General features: G+C 40.4%; 1 protein-coding gene across 1 annotated transcript; it reads left to right on the plus strand.

Moving 5' to 3' along the window:
* Positions 1-4,009: 4,009 nt before the first annotated feature.
* On the plus strand, positions 4,010-17,760 carry DMC1 (DNA meiotic recombinase 1). Its single transcript, XM_003202282.5, has 15 exons — positions 4,010-4,083; positions 4,556-4,620; positions 6,529-6,619; positions 7,255-7,299; positions 10,178-10,324; positions 10,627-10,709; positions 11,291-11,343; positions 12,229-12,270; positions 13,126-13,198; positions 13,858-13,949; positions 14,721-14,794; positions 14,904-15,018; positions 15,829-15,889; positions 16,412-16,528; positions 17,311-17,760. The coding sequence occupies exons 3-15, from the start codon at positions 6,563-6,565 to the stop codon at positions 17,378-17,380; spliced, it is 1,029 nt and encodes a 342-aa protein (XP_003202330.1). The 5' UTR covers positions 4,010-4,083; positions 4,556-4,620; positions 6,529-6,562; the 3' UTR covers positions 17,381-17,760.
* Positions 17,761-18,200: the final 440 nt, after the last annotated feature.

Here is an 18,200-nt window from a genome sequence, read left to right on the forward strand (position 1 = left end):
AAACTTCCTCGGAGCACCCAGGTCTAAACAAAAAGAAATATCTCTCCTGAGTGCGTGGGAATTGGCTCATTGCACACCAAGTAATGAATCTGCTTTACAGACAACAAGATGCATATGTGAAGCCAAGAATACATTGTTAGTAAAATAGAAAAGGTGTAATGTTTATTGATTGATCCAGATATAACTTACAAAAAGAGAAAGAATAATGATGCAGTGAGAATACTTCTATGAAACTGAAGCACACACACACAGTTCTTGGTTTCTGCTCCTTTTCCTTGTATTTCACTCTCCCTTCCACTACTTCTGTGGGTTGTAAGGTTGGTGGTTTCATTCTGGTACGTGTGGGAGAACTGCTAAAGAGCTGTCAGTATCTGGAGTCCTTCACAGGAGGAATATGATGTTCATGTTGGTGGTTTCTTCCTCACTCAAGGATTCACCTGGTTCATTTTTATGTTTGCTAGCATGCATTTATACCCTTAATCTCTAGTCTGCATCTCCATATTACATCTGATTTTGCTATGCGTGGTGCACATGACATAGATACTATTTCTTTGTTACCCTAAAACCAGCTGGACAGCTCCAGATTTGCACTTATTTTATCGCTGATGAGCTCTTTATAGCCATCAAGTTTCTTTTGTCAAGTCCATGTCCTGCCTGTTATCATCACTTGTGCCTGTGCTCCTCTATACCACATCTTGTACACAGTCCTCAAGGTCTCTGCTATTGCACCAGGCCTATATCTCTCTACAGTACATCACTGTGCTAGCTGTAAATCTCTCATTCTACATAATAACCATTTGTTACTGTTTTTTTTTTTTTCTTTTATTTTTAATGAAAGAATGGCTGTACAACACAGATAAACAGAAGTAAAACAAATTAGCCAGAGACACCTGGTCATTTATAGAAGCTGCTATCCCAGCTGAGTAAAACGAGGTTATAGAAGGGTCAAACGAAGCTCAGAGAAAGCAAGCCTGACAAGCCTCAGCCCTGAGGCCTTAGAAATTCACTGTAATACTGGGAATGGCAATACTAGAGAACTACACGGTTACAATATTGTAGCCCCAAAAGAGGAGAGCAGGTAAGAGCAAGCTGTGCACACTAATGCATCAGTATGGGGCAATTATTTTAGAGCTGGCTGTGCCGGCATTTTGTTTCTTTTGTGGTAGAAGACACAAGAATGCAAGTATTAGTCACGGTTATTTGATCTTTTAAAGCTAGAAGTTAGCTTAAAGTGTATAGCACACTTTTACAAACAAAATTGCATTGCCAAGTGAAAGATGGAGTTCAAGGGGGATGGCAAGGATAGTCAGAAACCAGAACCAGAAATTTTCTGGTTCTTTCTAAAAAAAAAACCAAAAACCAAAAAAAAACCTCACAACCCTCTAGTAAAACAAAGTCTAATTTCCCCAGGCAAGCAAACATCCTCCAAGTTCAGTTGATTCAGCTTTGAACTAGATAATCTCTTCTTGTCCCTTTCAGCCCTATTGTTGCCTTTTACTGGTTTGCTTTTCATATCTTAAAATATTCATTTTCAAAAGGGAAAGCTTTACTTACTTATTCTGTCTTTTTGATGGCCTCTGCATAAGATAAATCGGTGCATGCCTCCAGAGAGGCTGTTAACTGAGATTAGGTTTTGCAAAACTTAAAAGTGGCCTTCTTTCTTCTAGTCTTCCTTCTATACTTATTTTTTCATTACATCCTTTATCACATATTAAGAATTATCTATTTTACAGTAATATTTTGAAATCATTACAAAGAAAAGGAAGCTTGAGGTACTCGGACTGTTATCACCTAATGTCTTTATACAGTTTATATACTTAAAAAATATTTCTTCTTGACTCAGAAAAGTAACTGTGCATGTGTTCACCCATCTGCATTTGTTTGTTTGCTTTGATGAATAAATTGTCTGTGGCATCTTTTCTTCTCCAGTCACATCCATCCTGATGTGGTCCTGCATTCACCTGGCATCTCTTTAATATTAATGGCACAGACATGTAATACATCATTTCCTCAGGAGGCTTAATCTTCGTGGGTTATATTCTGCAAGGCCAAATATCAGATTATTCTGTCCTGTGTAGGTATAGGCATACTACAAGCTTGAAAGTTCAGAGGCATGTTTATATATTTGACTCTATGAATTTGATCTATGTAGACCTAAATAAAACACAGAAGCAAGCAATATAAAAACCACATTATTTCCCTCCTATAACCATGGATTAAAATGTTTTTTAAGGTGACAAAATCAGCTGAATATTTTTTACATATTTTGTGGCAGTGGTTTAACTTGAGTTTTGCCTTGTTGTCCCAGCTCCAATCTCAAATGAAAGGAAATGCAGATGACACCTCACCAACACCCAGCTGTAGGTTCACAGTGAGGATGGCAGTAATGGGATGCGATGGGAATGCCTTGACTTGTTTGGCAAGCAAGCCTGCCGTGTTAGGTGATGGAGTGTGTGGAGTCATCGCATTGGACTGAGCGCCCCCTCAGTAAGTTTGCAGATAACACCAAGCTGGGAGGAAATGTCAATCTGCATGAGGGTAGGAAGGTCCTACAGTGGAATCTGGACAGGCTGGATCAATGCACTGAGGCCAATTGTATGAGCTTCAATAAGATCACGTGTGGAGTCTTGCACTCGTTCACAGCAACCCCATGGATCGCTACAGGCTTGAGGCTGAGTGGCTTGAAAGCTATGTGGGTATGGAGGAAAAGGATCTGGGGATGTTAGTTGACAGCCGGCTGAACATGAGATCCATTGTGCCCAGGTGGCCAAGAAGGTCAACGGTATCATGGCTTGTATCAGCAATAGTGCAGCCAGCAGGAACAGGGAGGTGACTGACCCTCTGTACTCAGCTCTGGTGAGGCTGCACCCCAAGTTCTGTGTTCAGTTCTGGGCCCGACTGCAAGAAAGACATGGAGGCCCTGGAGTGTGTTCAGAGAAGGGCAGTGGAGCTGTGAGGGGTCTGGAGCACAAGTCTGATGAGGAGTGGCTGAGGGAACTGGGATTGTTCAGTCTGGAGAAGAGGAGGCTCAGAGGAGACCTCACTGCTCTCTACAATGACCTGAGAGGAGGCTGTGATGAGGTGGGGGTCGGCCTCTTCTCCCAGGTAACAGTGATAAGATGAGAGGTAATGGCCTCAAGTGACACCAGGGGAGGTTCAGGCTGAACATCAGGAAGCATTTCTTCCCAGGAAAGCAGTGCTGCAGTGGCACCAGCTGTCCCTGGAGGTGTTCCAGAACCGTGTGGATGTGGCACTGAGGGAGACAGTTAGTGGGCATGGTGGGGATGGGCTCATAGCTAGACTAGGTGATATTAGAGGTCTTTTCCAACCGAAATGATTCTGTGATTCTTTAACATCTGCTGGGAGCCAAGTGAACAGTTAGTGATCCCAGCTCTTTGAGGATGTTGGGTGTAATCTGTTATCCAAAATTGCACCTTGGATTGGAAGATGGTCTTCAGACTCTGTGCGTTCATTGGCTCTTCCAAGAAAAGGAAATGTGACAGAATCATTGAATTGTTTGAATTGGAAAGAATCCTTTAAGGCCATCCGGTCCAACTCCCCTGCAATGAGCAGGGACACCCACATCTTGATCAGGGTGCTCAGAGCCCCTCCAGCCTGACCTTGGATGTCTCCAGGGATGGGGATCCAGCACTACTTTGGGCAACCTGTTCAGAAGCCTGTTTACACATGCATTAGCTGTTGTGGAGCCACTTAGAAGCAACAAAAAGATCACTTCCTGCATGTGCGCTCCGTCCTGGAGTAAAAGCATGCTTTGTGAAGGGATTCATCTGTAGGCTAAAGGACTGCCCGCCTAAGTGCTCTTCTGGAACAGCTCTTGTGGAATAATGCCGTTTTCAAAAGCTGTGCCAGCCAGTTCCTCTCTGCAGACAGAGCCTTAGGCACTGAGAATCCAGGCACGAACATAAAGTGCTCGATTTTTCAAGCGCCCGCAGTGCATGCGCACAGCGTTGTGCTGCGGAGGGAGGGCAAGGAAGCAGGCACCGCCATTACCGTCATTCCCTGGGCGGGAAGGGCGGAGCGCTGCCTCAGGCGAAGGCGCTCAGGGCGGTGCTGGGGCTGAGGGTGGGTCGGGGGTTGTGGTGATTCTGCCGGGTAGTGCCGGTGGTCCACGGGGTGGGGGAGCGAACAGGGTGTTTTACCGCTTGTAATGGAGGCCCAAGCTCGGCCCCAGTCGAGTGGGATGCAATGTTTCTGTCAGCTCACGAACCATTTGTTAAACCCAGCATGATGGCTCAGGACGAGTGCCTGTCACACAGCCCATGTCTGCTCAGCATAGCGCAGCAGGCAGACTTTGCTCGTGTACCCAACAAGTAGTTCCTAGGGCACCCAAAAATGGTTGCATTTCCTCACAAAGATCCTTACTTCTTAATGGATTTGCCGTGTTCTCACACTTCCAGCCTTATATCTGGTTCGCTGCAGGCTGTGACGGCTGGAACACTCTGAGCTTTCACTGCACCAACAACGGGAGGAGGATTTGGTTCATCCCTAAAGCTTCAATTAGAGTGTGGTATAATTGCTCTGCTGTTCCTTCTAGTTTGCAGGAAGGCACAGGTCTGCGGCTGCCTGATTTTTCTGCTGGGAGGTGCCAGTGGCCTCACGGTGAGGAGTAGGAGGGAGAACCAAAGGCTTAAACTGTGCTGGGAGTGCAGGATTATGTGCATTTCAGGAGGGTGTTTTAAACAGAGGGGAAGGTTGAGATATGGTTGTAATACCTTTTGCATTACTTGTTTTTCTTTCTTCAGTATTTGAAGGTCAGCGTGTTTAAAATCTCTTCAATTATTTTAATTTTAATTATTTTATTGAAATTGTTTTTCCTGTATAAAGTATGAAGTGAAGGCATGATTTCTCATTCTGTAATTATCAGGGTTCTGAAACAAAAGAAAACAGAACTATAGAATCATAGAATGGCTTGTGTAGGAAGGGACCCTAAGGATCATCAAGTTCCAACCCCCCTGACACAGGCAAGGCCACTAACCTCCACATTTAATATTAGACCAGGTTGCCCAAGGCTCCATCCAACCTGGCTTTGAACACCTCCAGGGATGGGGCACCCACAGCCTCTTTGGGCAGCCTGTGCCAGAGCCTCAACATTCCCTTCCCCGTGATATTTAATCAAAACCTTCCCTCTTTGTGCTTAAAATCATTCCCCCTTGTCCTATCATTATCTACCCAAGTAAGAAGTTGATTCCCCTCCTGTTTATAATGCCCTTTTAAATACTGGAAAGCTGCAATGCAAAAAAACCATATCCTGACACTATCAGAAATAGCTAATTTTATAGGAATGTTTCCTCTAAATATCAACAAAAGTGATTGCATCATATATTCACTTCAAAACCCAAATAAGATCATCTTAAAATTATATTTTCTTTCTCACTTTTCCCATCTTCTGCATATACAAGATTGACAGGCTGAGAGATGGAGCTGTTCAGCCTTGAGAAGAGAAGGCTCTGGGGAGATCTGAGAGCAGCCTTTCAGTATCTAAAGGGGGCTGTAAGAAGGGGACAGACTCTTTAGTGGGGTCTATTGGGATAGGACATGGAGAAATGGTTTCAGACTAAAAGATTTAGACTGGTTATAAGGAAAAAGCGTTTTACAGCAAGGGTGATGAGGCACTGAAACAAGTCTCCCAGAGAGGTGGCGGATGTCCCCTCCTAGGAGACATCCAAGGTCAGACTGGAGGGCCCCTGATCTACCTGTACGTGTCCCTGTTCATTGCAGGGGAGTTGGTCTAGATGATCTTTAAGGATCCCCTCCAAGTGGTATGATTCTGTGAACATGTGATTCTGTGATTCTTGTCAACAAATTATGCAGACCTTCTGTATCTATTTGAAAGCTGGGGGAAAAAAAAAAAAAAAAAAAAAGCTATTTGCAGCAATTTATTCTAAATTATCTCATCCTCTGTGAAATGTAGCTCATCTTGTAAGTTCACAGAAAACATCATATTCTTTTCATGGACTTTATTAAGGAGGATGAATAAGCAAACATATACAATCTTCTGGATGAGGCACTTTACAAAACTAGAGCAATGAAGGCAAGCTGACAGCTAAGACAGAAGCAACCTAACAATTTACAAAATGATAAAACTGGTACAGCAGGTTATTAAATCATATTTGTAAGGAACTGTTCATTTTTCCTTATTTCATATAACTTAGAGGCAATACTGTCCTTTTTATCTGACAATGCTACTGCTTACAGAAATAAATTCTACTAATGATAAATCATTTAAAATGTTCCCACCTCCAAACTCACACTGCGACCCAAGATTCTTACAGGGGAGTGAGTTCTGTTTTCTTAACACCAGTTAAACCTGGTGTTAATTAGTTCACTGGAGAGTAACACAGTAGGTTTTCTCCTTTTAGAGAAAGAGAGGGATGCAAAATCCGAGTTTAAATCCGTATGTGATGACATACTTAAAGTTTGTGCAGGTTGAGGTCATTTTAAAAGTTCTTTTACAGTTACTTGCACATTTATTACGGTCCCAATACTATCTTTGTTTGCATTTCTCAGCACCGATCGATACTTTATTGCCTGCTCTTTCACAATGAAGGCTATGGAGGATCAAGTAGTCCAAGAAGAATCTGGATACCAGGATGATGAGGTAAATTTATGGTTCTTTGAAAAACAGGTGCAGCAGATGTCTGAAGGTATTGTTACAGTGTATTGAAGCCCACAGAGAGACAGGAAGTCCCCAAAGACCACCAAGAGGAAGTTCAATTTGTTTAAAATTTTGTTACAGTCTTACAGCAAGAAAATCTCATTGTCAGAGTCTCTGTACAGTTGTGTTCTTCAGATGCTCTTCACTAACCTTTCCAAAGCTATGCCCAGTTTTTAATGGAATTATCATTATTGCTTTATATCTTGTACTTCAATATTAAATGGCAGAGGATTATCAGTTAATTTGAAGCTTCCAAAGAATGGTCATCAGCCAGACAAGGCTGAAGAACAGTGTATGAAAGAGTCAAGACGTGATCCTAACACAAGTTTATTAACACAGCAGAGAATTACTTGCCTGTGAAGATATATTTGATGAAGAAAGTGGTAGGAAATGTGTAGGCCTTCTTGGCTTACTCTGGGTTTTCTTATTTTGGTAGTTCAACAAGACGTGTTATTAGAGAAAACCATTTCAAGGTTTACAAATTTGAAGCATAGAGTGGGATAGATATAATTTTAAGAAAAATAAAAATCTATTTTCAATGTTTTATTTTATTTTATTTTATTTTATTTTATTTTTAGGAATCCTTTTTTCAGGACATTGACCTGCTACAAAAGCATGGGATTGTAAGTATTACCAATGACTTATCAGCACATCATTGTCCATGGAAATTTCTCCTCTTTCTAAACCAGTCATGTGAAGACAAATTTTGCCTTTGGTGATAAGACAGGTTTCCAAAATATCTCATTCTCACTAGATTCCTACATAAAGTGTCAAGATATTCAAAATATTTAGCACCCAGTACTTCTTGAAAAGCCAACTAGCTGCTAACTTATATGAAAACCATGTAGTAGATCACTTCCTGTTCCTGCCAGTCTTTGTAATTATACCTGCATTTTTGGTTCCCTTGAAATTACACTGTGGCAGTTGTTGCTAAATTATTTTTGGAAGGCTGTTTAAGGGAGTAGAGTGGGAGTGAACAAACTGTTAATAGCTGGAGAAGTAAGTGGAGAGTTTTTTCATCAAATATGAATTGTTCTCATCACGAACATTACTGTCACATAAGCATTAGCTTCTTACTTGGATTACTGTGATTATATATTTACCTTGGAGGCTGATTAATGGGTCAGAATGTTCAGTGTTAGAAAAGCAGAATAAGAAGTTTGGTTTGCCTGAAGTAATTTCCAATTTAAGATAAACGACTGTAGATGGATACAGACAGGGATGACACAGACACAGTGGGACAGCATTGTGTTATCCAGCATTATAGTTAATGCAGTCAGCGTGTCAGCAGTGTAATTGTTGTTCACTTTCTTATTGACAATTCATTGTCGGGGTTTTAAAGAGTTCTGGAGAGGATAATGAGGTAGTGAGCTGTAACGATGGTACAGTATAAGAAAAATACACAAATTCTCATGTTAAAAAATTAAAATTAGTCCAAAGAGGCTGACCTCATGAGCTGGAAGAGAGCTGTATAAGCTTGTCAATATCAAAGGAGGCACATAATGCAGAAAAATGTTGCTAAGTTATGGAAAATCTTGAAAATAAAGAGTAGTGACTTAGACTGTTCTTCGACACACTGTTTTTGGAGACAGATCTGGCTTACTGAGAGTATCCTGCCCCTTTTCTATTACTTTTCATCTCCTATCCAAGTGTTTATTCCTACTTCTTAGGGGAAGATGTTATTCTCATCTGTGCCAGTGAGCATATGATGACTTATACCTATTAATTTCACTTGCTTAAAGTAGTTTTTATGGTTTTAGATTTTTTCCCCTCAGAGGGATAGGGAGAAAAGTATTTAGTAGGTGTGTCAGCACAGCCACAAAGAGTCAGATTTGCAGAACCCAGGCTGGGGTTTGATGTTCTAAAGCGTTTGATAGTGATCCCAATGCCACTGCTGAGTGTTCCTACCCTCAGGCATGTGCAATTGCTTCTTCTGGCACGTCTGTTGTAGCCACACTGTGAACTACATTTGTAAATCAATTCATGCAAAAAGTACGACAACAAAAAATACGATCTATGTAGTTTGTTTGTTTATTCATTTAAATTCTTGCTCTGCTCCTGTTTCCATCTCAGAGGCATACAACTAGGACAGAGATGCTACATAAAAAGGTTGGGAGGATCAGGATAAGCAGCTGGTGTAAGGGGGCAGGTGTGTCGGTGTGTTCAGCCAGGACAACTGCTGAATGCTTCGTGGTATCGACCAGAAGAAGAGAATTCTAGCACTTTGGCTGGTAAACAGACAATTGGTAAAAGATGTATCTAGGAAGCAGAGAACAAGAACTTCTGAAGCCAGATCTGCTGCTCAGGGAAATTGTAATGTGGAACAGCCTCAAGTTTGATGAGATCAGTAAAACAAGGCCACTGAAGAAATGAGGAAGTTGAAGAATGAGCTTTGGCTTAAAAAAATGGTCTTTGCAGCAGAAATCTATTGCCTTAATATAAAAACACTACATGAACAACAGCTCAATATTGTTTTTTTGGTTTGGTTTGGTTTTAATTACTGTTTTTATTTTATTTTATTATTATTATTATTTTTTTTGAGTGGAAGAGTAATTTCTATTTGTGATTGATTTTACCTCACCTATCCCTCTTAATGTAGTAGTCAAAAATATCTCACAGGATGAAAAATAAGCTTCCCAATGACAACAGCTAATTCTTTCCATAGCCCCCCTCCCATCTTAAGTCTCATATATCCACACACTAGATAAACAAGTGATTCATCCAGCTCATAGTGTGGTTTGTTTGTTTGTTCTTTTAAATAAATAACTTGGCTAGAGATGGTAAATTGCAGTATTACCCCCAACCTTTCCCATGCTGTGTTTCTTGTGAGTTATTTGTTCTTTGCCTTTACGTTTCCAATGATATCAGATTTCTAAAGTGAGGTGGGAGGAGGCAAAACACGCCTGCAGGGTGCTGAATGAAGTCATGCTGTATCCAATGAATTAAAAACTCTAGTAAGCCCATTCCAGATGCAAGTGCCTGTTGGATCTGGCAGGTTAGGTGTGTTTTGCTTTGGACTTGCTGTCAACATGCTTACAGAGTCACAGCGGTTAGAGTCAGCATCCTACCACCTATGCAAGTCAGCTCCCAGCTGTGATCAGATTACTTGGTTTATAGATTATCTGTGCAAGGGGAACAAGGACAGATTGAATTTGACAGGGTTTTTTAGGTTAGACTCTACAACATCTGAAATAATCCATTCTGTTTCCTTACTATTGGATCTTTACTAGCTTGGATCTAGAAAGACCAGCACTGAACAGGGACAGGCTGAGTACAACCAGACCCAACACAGCCTGTGCCACGGTCCCTCACACTGATGTGACTCAAAGTTTTCTGATATTTGGGTGTCACAAACTACACAAGGAAGAGTTTACTTTGTCAATACGTTTCTTTGTGAAAATATACGTGCAGATGAGTGTATAACAAAGTGTTTCAAAGGTTTAATTTGCCAACTGGTTGTTATCTGTCACAAGTATTCATAGAAAGGAACTTTCTTTGCAGAACGTGGCAGATATTAAAAAACTGAAGTCAGTTGGGATCTGCACTATCAAAGGAATCCAGATGACAACAAGACGAGCACTGTGCAATGTAAAAGGGCTGTCAGAGGTCAAAGTGGACAAGATTAAAGAAGCTGCAAATAAGCTGATTGTAAGCCAATCACTTTCTTGATAATTTAAATTTATGCTGGCCTCTCTAAATTGCTGTGCAACATTTCTCTATATAGAATTTTTCACCACATCATCAAGATAATTTTGAAAATAATCCAGTTCATTATTCTTTATATACTTTATGTTTTGCAGCAACCAGACGAATGTTGTGGTGCTTTTCATACCCAGTGTGTGTAAATGAGGCTGTGGTAGACAGAAGCCATCCGGGTGGGATATTGTGCTCTGCCTTCAGCTTAAAGCTCAACAGAATAAACCTCTCATGTTCTCTTTGGTCTTCCTTAGGAGCCAGGCTTCCTAACTGCATTTGAGTACAGTGAAAAACGGAAGATGGTATTTCATATTACTACTGGCAGCCAGGAATTCGAGTAAACTTACATCTACTTTTATCCTGCCTTAGTACAGACTGTTCTGATTATATTTATTGTCTTGAATGAGAAACAAAAATATAAAAGAACAAAGAATGAGTTAGGACATGTAGGTTATTTTGCATTTAGAGCTTGTGCTCGCTCAAAGATGCCTGAATTTGTGAGCAACAAAACCAACTCCTTTTCTGAGGGAAACCAGGTAGTCATTGTAAATAAACAGTTTGCATCCAAAAATCCTGACCATCATTTGATGATCCTGATCATCATTTTTTCACCTAATTAAATAAACAACCTGAAGGCCTACAATCAAAATTGTCAAGTCTAAAAGACTTCCCTTGAAATACTTCTATGGAACTTTATGTTTCAGCCATGCTTTCTATCTTTTCCAGTAATAATGTCTATACATTTTTCTCTCGCATTCAGTAAGGAAGATTGATTTAAATTTTATCAATCAGTGCTCATTTAGTGCCTTGCTTTAGGACAGATATAACGTGTCTTGAAGCAGAAAAAAATTCTCTTTTTTCATTTCCTCTTGTGATTTTGTGGTTTTAACTATATCATAATTGTTTTCCTTTCTGCAGCAAACTTCTGGGTGGTGGGATTGAAAGCATGGCAATCACTGAAGCCTTTGGAGGTGAGAAAACTACATTTAATTTGTATTATTAAACAGACAAAGAATAGTGTAGATTTTAAATCAAGCTGGATCACTTCAGTGAAACATCAAACTGTAGTCAAAGATGAGTACTTGCATGAGTGGAAGAAGAAATAATCCATATATTTTTTCCCTTTTTTCATGTTGAATTGCTTGCAGACTAAGTTTGAGCTGAGTAATCACTGGACTTGAGGGGCATACTGATTCAGAATGACATACCATTCTTAATACTACTATTAACTATTTCCTATTATAGAAAAGATTTCCCTGATGCAATCTCTGTTCCTCTTCAGTAATGGCACAGAAGATATTCTATTTATGTACACTTGGGATGCATTGAATTTCGTACAAGATTTTGCAATCAGTTGTTAGAGTAAATTCCATCAGTGAGTGGTTAACACTTCAAAAACAGTAAGAAGAGTTTGGAAAACACAGTAATCTTCTCTTTGGAGAAGATAAATGGGAAACCTGTATGATCTGATGTAGTGAGATTAAAAAACTTCTTGATCATTTAGTTGAAAATACAACTGGGCCTGATCCTGTTTTGGGGGGTCAAAGTGGATCCAACCACTCATTTTTCTTCCTTCCTCAGTTACCAATTTCCCTTCCATGCCTTGTGGTACTTAACTTCTACAGAAAAGTAGAAATAAACAGTGCAGTCAAGCAAGATCAGATGAAAGCATTTCAGATTTTGCTTTTCATGCAAGATATTTCTACTGCACATAATGTGATTTATATCTCAGGATCTAAATGTACAAATGTACAAATAGAGAAACAGAGGTGAATTTTTGCAGTAACAGAATTTGGCAAACTTGGAAGAAAAGACAAAAAAAGTAGAAAGTGACCTTTTTTTTCTTTATTTAACAGAGTTTCGGACAGGCAAAACACAGCTATCTCATACCCTTTGTGGTAAGTGTGTTACCTTGAAGCAGGGAGTGTTGGTTTTTTTCTTTACAACAATGTAAAAATTCATAAAAGCAAGTCAGAGTATTCGTCTCTAGAAATATAGTGAAAAAAACTGGGTGACTCATTCTAATAGATGTGTTAGAATACAGAACTCACATAGATAATTACTCATTAATACTGCTCACATCAATCTAAGTGTTGCCAGAAGGAGAGAGAAGACCATAAGCCATCTTAGGGAGCAATACACACTACCTGGAAAAGCAAAGCACAAATAGGAGTCATAGAGGGACAGGAGCATTGCTGTTGCAAAGGCAAGATTCTTTGTCAGCAATGCTTTTAATTTCCTGGGTTCAAAAAGTTCTGCTGACAATGACATTCTGAAAGGGCACTGAAAGGATACCACTGGCTAACATGAACTGGTTAAACAAAGACTTTGGCAGTGCCAGGACTCTGATTCCACAGCACTATCTCACAATGTGTAGATAGTAGTCAGTAATAACAATTGTAACTATTACACTTCTGGAATATAGCTACAGGACACTGGGTAGACAAACATTCACTTAAATGGACAGTGTGGCATAAAGGGAATTGTGGAGCCTTCTGGAAAAATGAAGACTCTTCCATTCAGTGCAATCTAAGTTAGTCAGCAGAGTTATATTCTTTCGCCTGAATGATCACAACTGAATGGATTGAGTACTTTAGCTTATTCACTTCAAAGAGGCTAAACTAGTGATTTCCACGTTGATTAAAACCAGTGGATCTCTGTGACACAGGTAAACAGTCATCATAGTTTATTAAAAATAATAGTGTGAGAAAATATTTTTTTCCAGCTATTCATTTAATTCTGATTCATTCCAGTGACAGCTCAGCTGCCGGGGCCCAACGGCTACACGGGTGGAAAGATTATCTTCATTGATACTGAAAACACTTTGTATCTTTTGGGCTTCCGAAAGCTACAGGTACCTTGAACTGGAAAGACAGTTCATTTTGTTCTAATTTCAAGCAAGTAGGAGGCTCCAGATGGCTTCATGCATGGGAAAGAATATGATGGGCACAGAAAACTTGGAGAGCGCAGTGTGTAATGCCCACAGGGCAGTTGCTTTTCCTCTGTAATTTTATCTAATCCAAGCTGGAAAAGTTAGTCAGAATACAGATTTTCTTTTAAGTACTTCTTTGGGATTTAACATCCCAAAGTGACAGATTACAGAAAGCAATGAATAAATAAACAGATAGGCAGAGGATAGATGTAACGGTAGATGATAGGTGATGTAAGTATTTCTCTTTATCTCAAAATAAATTTATGTAAGAACTAACTTAATGTCTGTGATAGACTGTGTTAAAATAGGTTTTACTTGCTGCTAAATTCCCAGAGCATGTATATCCATATGTCAAACCCTAAACACAAAATAGTTATCATCAAGAGCCCCAAGCTGTCCTTAGGCTATGTAAGACAGCGTGAAAAGTCAATCTTCTCTAGGATTAGAATAAATATATATATTTTTCCCCCATATATTTATTTTGGGATGGAACTCTAGTGTTTTCAGAGCATGGTTTGTACAGAGAGAAATCCTTAACTCTGATGGACGTCAGCCGACCAGACCGTCTCCGTGACATTGCTGATCGCTTCAACGTTGACCACGACGCAGTCCTTGACAACGTGCTGTATGCACGTGCATATACCAGTAAGACCATCACTGCAACTGCTATGATAACTATGATTCTTCTCCAAGGCTTCTGTTTTAATAGTTTTCAGTTACTTAAGTGAGATTGCCCGCTTAAGGATAGTTAATTACATTTTGTTGCTAACAAAAATGTTACTAGCTAGCTTCTATTTTCTTTTTCTGGTGGCGTACTCTAGTAGACTAGCTCAGGGTAAGTATTCCAGCCCAGCTGTACTAGGCAAGGTTCTGCAGAATGCTGCAACAATTCCACCATGTGTATTATCATTGTTACTGTACCATCTTAGTAACAGAAGCAACAATGAATGTCTGAATGTAAGCTAACTCTATAAATGCAGTCAATAATTCTCTATAATTTTGTGAATGGACCTTCACGGAAACAGTTTCATGCACTCTGACAGAAGACATTGCATTAATACTTCAAGTAAACTGGACTTTTACACAAACATAAATAATATGGCTATAGAATTTCTTTGTGTCATTTAATTCAATGTTTCAAACAATTCTGTTGGTTTTCAATTCTCAAAACAAGACTTTTTTTGTGGAGCTCTTCACAAAGAAGTGCTGTTGGTTGGGCAAGTGGAAACTGGAGCCTGCAGAAGCATAAGCACTATTGGGTTCTGGAGAAGAAGCTTGTTAATTGGCATTTAGAACTGCTGGTGGTGAAAATACAAAGAATGCAGGCATTTAAAGTGGAATTTCAAAATTCAGGCTTTTCTTGCTTCAGAGTTCTTTCTGGCCCTAATTTAATTTGCCAACTATACTTCCCATCAGGTGAACATCAGATGGAATTGCTTGACTATGTAGCAGCCAAATTCCATGAGGAAGCTGGTATCTTCAAGCTACTGGTACAAGACTAATTTTTATTTTTCATACACTTGCTGCTTTCAGAATAGTTTTTTTGTTTGTTTGTTTGTTTTTCACTGTATTGACTTATTCAGTGCAATTACAATACAGATCATTGACTCCATCATGGCACTCTTCCGTGTGGATTTCAGTGGCCGTGGAGAGCTGGCTGAACGACAACAGAAACTCGCTCAGATGCTGTCCAGGCTCCAAAAAATATCAGAAGGTAAAGGAAACATTGCAAAATATGGACAACATGGATTGGTGTTACTGAAACAGCAATTGTTGGTGTCATGACCACTAAGTGTATTATCAATATTATCAAATCAGGTACTGGCCCTTGCTCACTTAATGCTTCTGACAGTTACCAAAAAGAAACAAAAGTATATTATTTCAAGGTGACAGATAAAGGAGTCTTTAGAATTATTTAACATTTAAAATTCCTAGAGAAGTCCTAAATAGGAGGATAGATTTTGAAACTGGACAAATTTCCAGCCTTCCCCTAGCTTCTACAGTCTAAATACACAAGAAACATGGAGAACAGGATAAAAATGGAGAAGGTACAGAGGAGAAGGCTGTGTTCATCGCCTCCTTCTAATTGCTGCACAGTGCTCTGAGGGACGAGGATGGAATGAACAGGATTCTTCCTTTTTTGGAATGGCTCAGAAACACTGATAAAGAATGAGTAAATGTGCTTATGTAGTAAATATAAAAAAAAAAAAAAAGGGAAACAGTCAGAGGGAGGGAGAAGAGGCCTAGGGCATGGAGCCCATGGAGAAGATGGGAATTGAGAAAGACTTCTTCAGCAGAACTCTGAAAAGTGCTCATTTTTGGCATAAACATTACAGCTGACACAAGAGCAAAGTTAGGCTGTCTTCCTGTTAAACCCAGCCAGCAGGCATAACGAACATTTGCTTCTCTTTCCTTTGAAATTTGAAGCACGGCAGTAGCAACCTTGATCTTTCCCTGAACACGAGGATATTTTTGAAATCTAATTTGATACAGTTCACCTTCTTTGCATTGTTTTCTATTGCAGAATATAATGTGGCTGTGTTTGTGACCAATCAGATGACTGCTGATCCAGGAGCAACTATGACGTACGATACTCACTGTTGCATTTCTAATTTTTGGTTACATATTTGGTTACGTATTTAACAGAGATGAGAACTGAGACTGAGCAAGAGGCATTGACATGAAGGCACGCTCCTCATGTTCTAACTATTTCAGGCTGTTCTTTGGCCTTTCTGGTATCACGAGTCATTCACAGATGACACCTATAGGTTTCTCTCAATTTTTTAAAATGATCTATGTTTCCTGGTTGGCATGAGGATTTCAAGATTGTCTTGAATGAACAGAATGAAACATAACAACTGTTGAAAAAAAACACCCAATTGTCTCTTAAAGCAGTGTATATACGTTGTGTAGGGTTTACATTCTTGAACCTCTTGAATTTGATGAGAGGACATTGAGCATTGAGCATCCTATGTTGAGGCAAGTGTGTTTAGATCCTTCATTATTCATTACTGACTTCACTGTGCATTGCCTGACAGTTAATCTATTAGCCTATGGAAATTGCATGGTGAATCATCACTTTTTTTTATTTCTTTTTGCTGATTTAGCTTTCAGGCAGACCCAAAGAAGCCCGTTGGTGGCCACATCCTTGCTCACGCTTCAACTACCCGAATTAGTTTGAGGAAAGGGAGAGGGGAGCTGCGTATTGCAAAGATATACGACAGGTAAATCTATGTCCTTTTGCAGGAATGAAGCTGCTTTATGAACACAGTAGGGTGTCAAAGTTCACTGCACTGAAACTTAATAGCTTGTGAACTGATTGGTGGTTTCAAATGAAGCATGCATCTGCATGGTATGTTGAGAGAAAATCTGAAAGGACAGAGCGATTGGGAGGTTTAGATTAGTAGATTCCAAGTTGTCTTGCATATCGTATGTATTACATTATGTAACCTTTCCTCATAAATCCTACTAGATGTTCATCTCTTCAAGAAGACTATCAAATCATAGAATCACAGAACCATAGAACGGCCTGGGTTGAAAAGGACCTCAATGATCATCTAGTTTCAGACACCCTGCTACGTGCAGGGTCACCAACCACTAGACCAGGCTGCCCAGAGCCATGGTTGTCCCTTGGCAGGAACATTCCAGAGCTGTTAAATCACTCGGTTTTGCTGACCTCAGTGGGTATCAGTTTACACGCTGAGCTGGGGCAGATGCAGGTATTAAAAAACGTATTAGCAGAACTGTGTGGAGAGACCAGTGCTCCCTGGTCAGCAGGATCTGAAACATGGAAGACAAGTTTGCACAGTCTTCTCTTCTCCCACACTTCCTCCTTTCTCCTCACTTGTTTCTCATCTTCAGAGAGGTGGGTTTCATGTTTTCTCATCTTGATAACATCAATCGCATCTCATAGATGTTGAGGTATTCCACGTTGCTTTTATTTAAATCCTTTGAGAGACCATTCCATAACTACATTTAACACTTGTGGGTTTCTTTTTTTTCCCAGTCCTGAGATGCCTGAAAACGAAGCCACATTTGCAATAACTCCTGGAGGGATTGGAGATGCCAAAGAATAGGCAGAAAACTCATGCAAACGTACAGCTGATAACTGCCAAGGCTGGGATGAAGATTTGTGCAAGGTCGCTGTCTCCCCGACTGCATTTTTATCTTCTTGGAACAATTTGAGAGGTTTTGGGATAAACTGTGTGCTTCAGTGTTATTCATCTTAACAGAAGTTGGTTCATTTTGGGTCTTCTCTTTTCAATTGACAATAAATAGCTGATGGAAATGGCAATGGCAGGAGCAAGAGCCCAGGAACTTTAGGAATTAGTATTTCAGGAATTACCTGAAAATACTTTCATGTTGACCAGATTATTTATTTATGCACTTATACTTTTTGGAGAGAATGACCTCAAGTTGTTTACACTAAAGGTAATAATAAAGATGTAAAATCAGAACAGCATTTGACCCGTGTTTGGGTGCTTTGCATCCAGCGCTACTCTCAGTTATTTCCCACGGGAAAAATAAGCCAGATGCGACCCAACCTTTTGAAACCCGTTTGGGGTACATCAAGCCATTTTCTCCCAGCCTGAGAAAGCAGACATCACGGCTACTGTCCCTCCCGCTGCTGCTCGGGCGCTGAACCCACAGCCCCCAGGCAACCTGCGAGGGAACCCCGAGCCCGCGCAGCCCACAGCAGCCGCTGCTGGGCCGGGCCCCGCTGCCGCAGCACCGCCGTTGTTGTCTCCTCCACGGGGGCAGCCGGCGCCTGGCCGAACGGCCGTATTCTCTAAGCGCCGCTACGCTGCACGATTAGCGTAATCCTCCGACCCTCCGCCAGCCCTTCCCGCACAGCCCGCGGAAGAATTTTACGCAAAACGGTCGGGCTCTTCCTGC

This window comes from Meleagris gallopavo, chromosome 1 (genome assembly GCF_905368555.1).
Source record: "Meleagris gallopavo chromosome 1, MGAL_WU_HG_1.1, whole genome shotgun sequence".
NCBI lineage: Eukaryota > Metazoa > Chordata > Aves > Galliformes > Phasianidae > Meleagris > Meleagris gallopavo.

Bases quoted from the DNA above. Each gene is read 5' to 3' on its own strand.
- DMC1 (XM_003202282.5), top strand. From the start codon at position 6,563: ATGAAGGCTATGGAGGATCAAGTAGTCCAAGAAGAATCTGGATACCAG. The intron at 10,325-10,626 runs GTAAGCCAATCA...GGTCTTCCTTAG, and splicing joins AAGCTGCAAATAAGCTGATT to GAGCCAGGCTTCCTAACTGC. The intron at 13,199-13,857 runs GTATCTTTTGGG...GATGGACGTCAG, and splicing joins ATTGATACTGAAAACACTTT to CCGACCAGACCGTCTCCGTG.